The sequence below is a fragment of the Dermacentor variabilis genome, chromosome 7 (genome assembly GCF_050947875.1).
Source record: "Dermacentor variabilis isolate Ectoservices chromosome 7, ASM5094787v1, whole genome shotgun sequence".
In the NCBI taxonomy this organism is placed as follows: Eukaryota; Metazoa; Arthropoda; class Arachnida; order Ixodida; family Ixodidae; genus Dermacentor; species Dermacentor variabilis.
Window position 1 is genome coordinate 98,945,604 of NC_134574.1, and position 10,792 is coordinate 98,956,395.

Genomic DNA, 10,792 nt, shown 5'->3' on the forward strand with positions numbered 1-10,792 from the left:
TTCTTCCGTTCCCTCCTCAGGTCTAGGCTAATTCGGGTTCTTACGATCCTATGGTCACTGCAGCGCACCTTGCTGAGCACGTGCACATCTTGTATGATGCCAGGGTTAGCGCAGAGTATGAAGTCGATTTCATTTCTAGTCTCGCCGTTCGGGCTCCTCCACGTCTACTCTCGGCTATCCCGCTTGCGGAAGAAGGTATTCATTATCCGCAAATTATTCTGTTCCGCAAACTCTACTAATAACTCTTCCCTGCTATTCCTAGTGCCTATGCCATATTCCCCCACTGCCTTGTCTCCAGCCTGCTTCTTGCCTACCTTGGCATTGAAGTCGCCCATCAGCATAGTGTATTTTGTTGGGACTTTTCCCATCGCCGATTCCACGTCTTCATAGAAGCTTTCGACTTCCTGTTCATCCTGACTGGATGTGGGGGCGTAGACCTGTACAACCTTCATTTTGTACCTCTTATTAGGTTTCACAGCAAGACCTGCCACTCTCTCGTTAATGCTATGGAATTCCTGTATGTTACCAGCTATATTCTTATTAATCAGGAATCCGACTCCTAGTTCTCGTCTCTCTGCTAAGCCCCGGTAGCACAGGACGTGCCCACTTCGCATTTAGCCCCCATCGATATGCGGCCGCTGTGTCCAGGATTCAATCCCGCGACCTCGTGCTCAGCAGCCCAACAAATTTGTTGAATATGTGTTTCCATTTCTCGTGCAAGAAATAACCGCCTCTGAATAATCCAGATCAAGGAATAGAATTACGTTATCTGCAACATGCTACCCTTAAACACTCCATACGACTTAAAATTGATCGTCTTGTAACAAGCACATACATACATACATACATACATACATACATACATACATACATACATACATACATACATACATACATACATACATACATACATACATACATACATACATACATACATACATACACACACACATACATACAAACAAACATACATACATGCATACATACATACATACATGCATACATATATACATACATACATACATACATACATACACATACATACATACATACATACATACATACATACATACATACATACATACATACATACATACATACATACATACATAGATGCATGCATACATACATACATACATACATACATACATACATACATACATGCATACATACATACATTACATACATACATACATACATACATACATACATACATACATACATACATACATACATACATACATACATACATACATACATACATACATACATACATACATACATACATACATACATACATACATACATACATACATACATACATACATACATACATACATACATACATACATACATACATAGACCCTGTTCTGAGTTCCTTCATGCTGTATTGACCTCTACAAAGTGAACGGCTTCCCACACTTAACACAGTTATCTCCGCTTCGACACCCAAAGAGTTAACGCATCAATAAAAGATATTTCATACCTTGAGAACTTCGTCCACGTTGGCAGCATAGCCGCGGACGGTGCCGGGTTTGTCGTACATATTGAGGATGCCCAAATGCATGACGTTCGACTTCCGTAAGCGGACAACCTCCCTCCATAGCTCGGTCGTCAACTTCGCCGGCGTGATGAAGCTGCAAGGACAGACAGCGCTCAAGTCACCACATATCTCCAAGTCACCGCTTGAGGAGAAGTGTGAATTTCGATCGGCATCTCTCTGCACGCCCTCGTGCACTTTTTTTTGTATCTCACCTAGAAGCTGTGATAATGTATTCTAAGCAGTAGCGGCATTTCGCATAGTAGTTGAGTTACGCAGTAGGCCATCTTTAGTAAAAAAGGAATAATTCGCTTCAACAGCAAGCCTGATACAATTGTATGGAGAGATGTATTGAATGCGGTAACAACCACTATACCATTTCAGCCGCGATAGACCTTTCATTACGTACCCGCACACACATTGAACCTGGCCATATGGCCTGGAATCTGTAAAAACATAATCTAGGCAGTCGGCCATTCGTTCCAATAGTACAATTATATGTAATTTCCGTAAGTACTCGGCATCCACTGTCGGTCTATAGCCATTTTGTGAAGAGTCATTTGATATGACATGTCATTCGCAATTGCTACACCAATCACATGGTCGCTCCCGAAGCGTTCCCGCCGTCGGCGGCGCCACCGCCGTCGTAGTGGTGTCACAGTATCGAGGGTGTATGCGTGGCCCGGGTGCGTGCTGTTCGAATGGTTAGAATGTCACCACATTTTTTTTTCTTTTTTTTCCTTGCCAAGAATTCTTTTCGGCAGTGCGTCTGGAATGCAGAAGCTATTGGGTTGTCGCAACCGTCAGTCAGTCACATCATTACGGTTGAAGGAAGAGAAACACAGGTACGTGATTTCTCTCCATGGTGCAGGAGAAAGCCGCAGTCGGGAACGTTTCCTTGACCGCGACAAGAACTGTCATAGCAATCAGCCGCCCTAAGCTCAACTCTAGAAATAGTGAAACTCGCAAACTAAGACATGTTTTAGTAATCGTAAACGACACGTGACCTCAAGTGCCTTTGCTGAACATGCAAAATATACAGGCCACAATATATATATATATATATATATATATATATATATATATATATATATATATTGCATATTGTTATCTCAGTAGCTGAAAGAGCCTAGAAATGCTTCTGTGAGTTATATTTAACAGCCAGGGACCAATGTGTCTATCACACGCTGTGAACCATGGGGCGGCAAAAATTATATGAATTTGCCTTTATCTGTTGCAACTATATAAAGTCTCGAAATGATGCAGGCACAAAAGGAAATGAGTGCCTCAAAGTGCTCCTGGATCTTGCCCAGTAGCAGCAGTACAGTGCATATAAAATGCGCATTTGCTGCAAAGAATTTGAATAATTCAACAAAGCCTTCTACTCGTAAGTCTGCAGCATAAATGTATCACTCGTTTAGGTAATAGCATTGTCGAGGCTATGCGCAACGACGTAAAAAACTTGCAATATTCCCCCAAAAATATATCGAATCGCCATCCCGGCCCTTATGAAATGCATGTCCAGTGAATCTGATCAAAATCGCAACTACACTTGGTGAATGGGTTACGCAATGCTTTATTGCTTTATGACCCCCCCCCCCCCCAGCTCAATTTCCTCTTTATTTGAAAAAGCTCGATTTCGCAGTTCTTCCAGGGCAACAGGTAAATTCTTCGTTCACAAAACACATTCATAAAGTTCGGGATAGCCTACATGCGTAATTTGCTTCAAATGTCATAATTATTCCCCTATCTTCGAAGTCTATCTACATATTTCCCATAACGCGCCCTTTATTTTCACCTACTATAAGAAAAATGTCTGGTTTAGTTCACCGAGGACATCCCTGAATCTAAGCGCGAGCGTGTTATGACGCCTGAAAATACGGAAAGAAAAACGACGGCTCATTAATTATTTGCAACACATCTAACCAGACCAGAAACGTAAAAATTTTGTCGCACATTGCATTTAACCAGTCGCCTCTCCCCTTTCCACAACATATAAACCTCTTGTACACTATATATAGCTAAGACACTTGGAAGCAACGCTAATAGCGGCCATATCGCACGCTCTAACGCTTGAACAAGAAATTTTTTGAGAGACTGTGTTTTATCCGACCGCATTTAACCTCGCCCAAAAAGTTCCCATAGTGTACCTCCAATTTACGCTAAATTTGGTCTTGGCGGCTTTTATAGTTCTGCCAGGGCTGCGGGCTCAATTCTTCCCGGCATCCCGCCGTGGCCGACGCGGTATTTCGCTGTTGGCTGATCCCGTTCACGAATGCCAGGTCGTACCTCCTTTGGTAGCGCTGCCCGGTCGCCTCTGAATACACAGCTGCGTCCGTGTAGTACGTGTTGTACCTATGGTTATTAGAGTACGCTGATTTAATGTGTTGTGCGCGCGCTTTGCGCCTTTCTTTGTTGTACTCGGGATGCATACTCTCTTGAATTGGGGCCACTGTAATTGGGGCCACCCTGATGCGACAGACGGAGCGCCTCAGCTTCACAAAAACCGGTAGGGCAATATTGGCCAGACTCAATACCCCAGCATACCCCATTTATCTCACAAAGCAAGCTGCCTCCATAAGTTCAGCGAGGACACCACGCGAAACTAATATATCATGCACAAAAAAAACGAAGAAAAAAGATGAGGGTTCAATAATCATTCGTAACACTTCACAATAAACCAGAAAGGTTAAAACTACGTGACACCATTGCACTTAAAATGCTGCCTACTTCTTCAAAGTATAAAATATCTCAGACGCAGAGTTCTTCTGGGACACTGGGAAATCCAGCTAATAGGAGCAGCATGGTAATTTCGAACACTCGCTTACAATAATTTTACACTGTATTTGATGAACACGTATTTACCATATCGCACATAAACTTGGCGTATTGGTCCCTTTGTGTTCGCAAAATTTGGCCTTTGTTGTAATTATGCCAGCGTGGCCGTCTAAGTCTTACACCGCTTATAAAGACTAATAACGCGATGGGCCACTTGCATACGCATTCTATGCTGACAAATGTGTATTTAACCCATCCATTTGAAACACTGCCTACATTTTATTCCTAATAAGCCCCTGATTTTTACAAGATATAAACAAGGTACCTTGCTTAGCTCACCGGGGTCAACGGCGAGACAAACTACGAATCTTGTAATGTCCCTTCAGTCACAGCGTAGACATTTGTGAACGCGACATATTTTTGCCCTTACTGTGCAGTTGTTGCAAGCAATAGAGAAATGAACATTAAGATTTTAGTAAATTCAACATTCTTCATTCTTGAAGTACGCCCATCTCACTTCTGAGTGAAACGTGTCGCTTCAAACGACCGATTTCGTGAAGGCATTACCGTCTTTGGCGGGACGTTTGAAGGGGGGCGTTTCGGTAGTAATCGCGAAAGATTACTTCTTCCCTGGTTGTAAAGCTTGCGTTCAATAATTAACCTGTGCATGAAGTTCAGGGGTGCGACTGAATACATTTAATGAAGAAACGTAGCATGACTGACTGTAGGATAAATGAATACTTAATTACTATGTAATTATGATGTGTCACTATAGATTGCACTCGTTATTTCACCTTGACTTGCTTTCGATATGGAGTCTCGAGCACCTTGGGATAAATTATTTAAATTTCACACTCTTACGGACAGTCGATCGTAATTCAAGACTGAAAGTTTTTCACGAGAACACAAGAAAAAAACGAAGGTTTAGTAATTATCTGCGACACTTGCACATAAAGCAGGAAAGTGAAAATTTCGCAACGCATTGACCTTAACATTTTCCCATTTTCACGGAATTTCACATCGGTATCTCGTCCGTTGTTTTAGGAGTCTAGGAAACACTTAGATTACCGGCAGTATGAGGCCCTATAACACTTAAATTAGTAACTATCTACAAAGCCTGCAATAAACCTACACAGAATAATCATAGATCGTTCGTCACTCGCAAAATTTTGTACGTCGAATAAACACAAACGCCGTGCCCTGTATATATTACCGAGGATACCGGAGCAAAGCAGCCAAACACTGTGTATAACACTTAAAAAGTTCGATAAAGCGACCAGTCAGTTACTGTTTTCAGAGTATATAAGCAACCTATACAGTGGAAATTTTCGGTGCATATCACCCAAAAGTGCCCCTCATTTTCTCAAAATATGAAATATCTGCTCTGTTTGCTCCTGCCGGGAAACAACTAATAGCGCAGCTCCCATTTATAAGCAGCCTGAAAATGAAATCGTCAATCAGAAGTGACACGTGTTTAGAAATAACTCGTCATTGTTCTATAGAAATTGAAATGGCTCTGCGAGTCCGACCAAGGTCATTGTCACGAGCATTTCTACGATAAGTCGTCATTAAACAATGCAATTCGACAATTATACCTGTAGGAGGTTTGATTATATTTCTGATGGTGATAAGGTACTGCGACTTCAACGCTGCAACGGACAGATCCGATTGTTCCAGCATTTGATGATCCAACCATTTCCGGCCGTAAGGCACAGCAGTCGTTGCGCCCCATCACTGAAACTTATATCACCGGCAAACCTTTTACGACCTGGCGCAACACTGCTGTGTCGGCTGTGGGTAGGAGTAGCATTCACTAACTTCTACAGCTATCCTATGGGATGGGCGGACTCACCAATGTGCGCTAAGTGCAAATGTGAAGAGACCATCAGTCATTCTCTGTGCCACTGTTCTCGCTTTGATAACCAACGTAAGACTCTCCAGTGTGCCTTGAATAGACTGTATGACAGGCCATTTAGTGAAGCGAAGATCTTGGGAGCCTGGCCTTACAGTTCATTAGCCCAGAAAGCAGTTCGAGCGCTTCTTCACTACCTGAAGGCAACAGACTTGAGTGCCCGATTATAGACATCCTACACCTAACTTGGTGCATGTGAAAGCGCGGTATAGACTCATGTTCTCTCTCTCTCTCTCTCTCTCTCTCTCTCTCTCTCTCTCTCTCTCTCTCTCTCTCTCTCTCTCTCTCTCTCCCTCTCTCTCACTCACTCACTCCGCATTCCCCTCCCAACGTGTAGGGTGGAAAACTGGACTCAGTCGGGTTAAACTCCCTGCCTTTCTTTCTTCCCTTCTCTCTCTCTCTCTGGGCGTGGCTCATTATCATACTTTGTCCGGAGCTACCCCTCCGGCACAGATTAAACGTAACAAGCTGATTGTGTTTCAGAATACAGATATACCGGTCCTCAAAAAGTGGCCATGATGCAAGTTGCGCAAGCTGACAAGTTTGTTAGGGCGGGAAATGGCCAGCGCCAGGCGTTATCCGCAACGCGAGCTTCTACGGCGAATCCCACGCTTCGTTCGCTACAGGGCGTCCCAAGAAGGCCCAAATGACAATCGTTCTTGTTAATATTTAAATGTGGTTTAATGGCGCTAAAGTGGCGAAGGCTATGCTTCGCCAAACACGAGGTGCGTTAAAATCCCATTAAAGAAGAAAAATGCTGCGTTTATCGATATTTTATGTAAAATGCCAGTGTCATCGAGAAATCTACGCACGTCAGGTAATGGGACTATCGGATCAACTCCTAAAGTAAACGCAGAGTGTAAGGTTATGTGTAGCTTATATAAATTGTGCAAGAGGTTTTGTCTGTATACTTCAATATGTCTACGTGTCAGTGATATACGCATAACTTTTAGTGATTCTTGGCATTTCTCGCATATTGGGGCGTCTCCTTTCGTAAGTAAATAATTGTCTGTGAGGTGTGTGTGCTCAGTGGCGTAGTCGGCATAAAAGCACTTCGAAGAACCGCTCCTGGTGGTTGCACGACTTCCAGTCACCAAGTACGCGTTTAGTAAGATGTAGCTTGTCTGAACAATGGTCCCATTCGTGTTGCCATTTTTACGTTAAGGCCTTCCTAATTGCCGGGATACTATCTTTATATGGAAGTGTTGTGTTTGTTAGGCCTTTGTCAGCTGCCATCGATGCACATCTATCAGCTGCTTCATTTCCCGGTATCCCAGCATGGCTTGCGACCCAGCAGAAACGAATTGAACTCAATTTTTTTAAGAGCAACCATGTTTCAAATGCCAACTTTCAGCGGTTCACACTCGTATTTTAGATGTACAGACTAGTGTACTTGAGGAATCAGTGTATATGACGGTATTTCTGTGACTGTCAGTGATAATCTTTTTAACTACAACCCATATAGCATAAACTCCTACAAGGAAATCAGAGGCATGCTTTGGTAATCGAATACTTGTTTCCCAATTTCCTGTTACGGCCCCCAAACCCCCGTGTTGTTTTCTTTTAGAGTCGTCAGTCTAAAATTCCGTGTAATATTGATATTTGTCTTGAAGAGAGCGGAATTCTTGTATACTCGGTTAGTGTGGGGTGCCTCTTTTCTTTAGATGTGTTAATGTCCCGTCACATACCTGTGTGAAATCGTACCACGGGCGCACGAGGTTGTGGTTTTTTTGGCAACCTAGGGGAATTCATCAGGAATATCATAATCCTGACAACATTCCTCATATGGCAGGACAAGAGGCCTAATCATTTTCGGTTTATTTGTATCGTGTAATCGTCGTTGTCCCAGCAGGGATATGGGTAGTAAAAAAAGGCATTACTTATGTGTTCACTCTACTAAAAAAAAAAATATAGATTTAGCTGTAGTTTTAGTGGACTTTTGGCCGAAAGTGCCAGTACGCGCTTTCAAAAGTGTGCGTGGGGGGGGGGGGGGGGGGGGCACATATGAAATACTTGCCTCGTTTTGACAGGGGGGAGGGTTGAAGTGCCGCCCTTGCTCCCCTGCCCCTCCCCCCCCCCCCGCTAGATACGCCTATGTTAGTCGGGCTGGCACACACAAGTGAGCGCCGATTAAAGCCTACAGAGAAGCAAGCACATGTGAGCCTATTCCGTCGAGCGCAGGCTCACTTGTTGGACAGACTTTTTGAGGAAGCGAAAGCAAAGGCAATTCGCTTCGCGCAGAGTTGGCTGGGGCTGAGTGGCGTAATGCTCCCCCCCCCATTTTATTTCTTTTTTTACGATAATTTATTAACACCCCCATTGAAACGGGGGAGGGAGGGTGACAGATAGTCACCTAGCCTGCTGGAGTTAATCAAGTAAGCCATAGATATTTACCAGCCAAGCATTTTTTCTGTGTCTCCCTAACCTTTTCTACCGTATTTAAAACCTCTATAGCTACCTTGTACAGTTACCTAGGCAGGTAACGGAACCGGTCCCACCAATTTCTCTCCCGATTCTTTCCACCAATTCTCTGATCGCCTCTCGCTTATCTCAACTGCCGATCGATCGGTGCTTCCATCAACTTTAAATCCCGGTGCACTTCAGGAACGTGTACGCTTCCTCCATGGTGTTAGCGGCGCTACGCGGCTTTTGGCTTTGCCGAAATGGAGGACTCACCGCGAGTCGAACGAAAGGCCACAGGTGGTCTTCGAATATCGTGAGCGGCACACCGAGGTGAACGTTTCGAAGCTCACGATGTCGTCAACCGCCTCAACCAGGTTGTCCACGGCGTGAACGTGTGTGTACATGAGGATGTCGCACAGGTTGTCGTCCGGATACTGTATGACCAGCGTGGCCGTCTCAGACACCGAGCACATGAGAGGAGCAGGCGTGGTCGTGGCTGCGCATAGAAGCAAAGTTGTGGAAAGGGTCGCCGCGTTCTATTGCCACTCTGTCGTAGAGTGTGGGGATCCCCGTAATTCCACTACATTAAACTCCTCGGACTGGCTTAGGGTTTCAGCATTGTCACTCCTGGAATGGACCCGCTGATCCAGTACACTTCCATAGTTCAATGAAAAAAACGCTGTCTTCATAATTATTTAGTATTTCACCTCCCCTCCCCCGAAAACGCACACACACTATATACATAATTTCGAAGTCTTAACAACGCCGCAATACAATTCTTTCCCACTAGGACAAACAATGTGATCTGCGATTTGTGGAAGCCGTCGTTGCATGTAATCTCTGTAATATCGTTTTTTTTTCTACAGAAGCACTTTACAATTTCAGATTTCCCAAACATCCCTCTGCCACTCTGTGGAGACAGCCATAGCATTAGGCCTAAAATAAGCATTGCGCGAGCACTCTGATGGTAGCGCACCTGCTTGGTCAGTACAGGACCTAGACATTAGAAACTTTATTTCATTGACACGTGAACAAGATAGAGTAGACTTTCCTATTTCATGATACGTTCGATGTGCAAAATGAGTACGTTACTATACCAGTCCTTTAATTTTCTATGAAGTGTTTATTTTTCTTGAAGATGTCATTGCATTGCTCTTCAGACTGCGTCGGTGTTTTTAGAAGTCGCTTATGTAGGACGTTACTGAAAAAACACGTACAATCCCTGCAATTAAACTCTCTGCAAAACATGCCAATTTTTGGTGAAATTCATCCACGTGGTCTCCTTTTCCAAAGCCCCTCCCGAGTTTCTATATAAAGAAAAACCAAGAGACAGAACAAGATCTCTGTTTTGCTTGAAAGTCAAACGTGACGCTAACTTTAGACAACATTGTGCGTCGATTTTCCAAGCACTGGCGAACAGCCTTCTGCTCGTAACCGCTGCAGTTCGCTTCACTTCAGCTGCCCCCGCGTCAGGTGCTTCACTGAATCGCACGCTTCGATGCAAACAAGGCTTGTCTTTTCAATAAAAAAGGCCATATAAATAAACTTTATTTTTTGGAAACTATTTCTATTCCAGTAACCAAAAGCACAAAATATTCCTACATTGCTCGGCATGTCATGCATCCATTAGCTTATTCCGTCGCTTTTGTCACTAAGATAAAAACGAAACGCATTGCTCCGTTTGGAAAGGCGATCTTTTTGTTTCTCATTTAGTGACACATTTACGGGTCCATTCTTTTTTCGGGAAAACATCTCTGATCATCTGTTAACGAGTGTGCTGGACACTCGACGGTGCGAAAAAAATCAAGAACAAAGCGTGTCGCGGGCTCCATGCCCCCGGGGACTCACTCAGCAGGAAACTGTTCACGACGTTGAAATCGACGTCCATACTTGAGTCGTAGGCCATGCGCGCTCTTGCTAAATCGGAGAGTTATTTCAAAGATAGGTGGCTGCTATTAAATTTATACTTCTACCATGTAACGCGGAAAGGTTTCTGGGTCTTACAAGTAATAACGTGCGTATACCACCGTGTTATCTTCAATTACCGCAGCAGATACACTCACCGATACGTAGTTGGTCAAAGGCAAGGTATCGAGAAAAAAAATTTCGAACCCAATACAATCGCCATTTTTGTTCTAACTAGTATATTCACCGCATTT

General features: G+C 43.7%; 1 protein-coding gene across 1 annotated transcript in view; it reads right to left on the bottom strand.

The window, feature by feature from the left end:
• Nucleotides 1-10,539, bottom strand: part of LOC142588745 (uncharacterized) — a 31,087-nt gene extending 20,548 nt beyond the window's left edge. Inside the window, exons 1-3 of the mRNA XM_075700564.1 lie at nucleotides 10,482-10,539; nucleotides 8,907-9,129; nucleotides 1,487-1,637 (exon numbers count right to left, since the gene is read on the bottom strand). Of these exons, the coding sequence (XP_075556679.1) occupies nucleotides 1,487-1,637; nucleotides 8,907-9,129; nucleotides 10,482-10,539 (432 nt within the window). The remainder of the gene's footprint in view (nucleotides 1-1,486; nucleotides 1,638-8,906; nucleotides 9,130-10,481) is intronic.
• Between the last annotated feature and the right edge of the window lie 253 nt (nucleotides 10,540-10,792).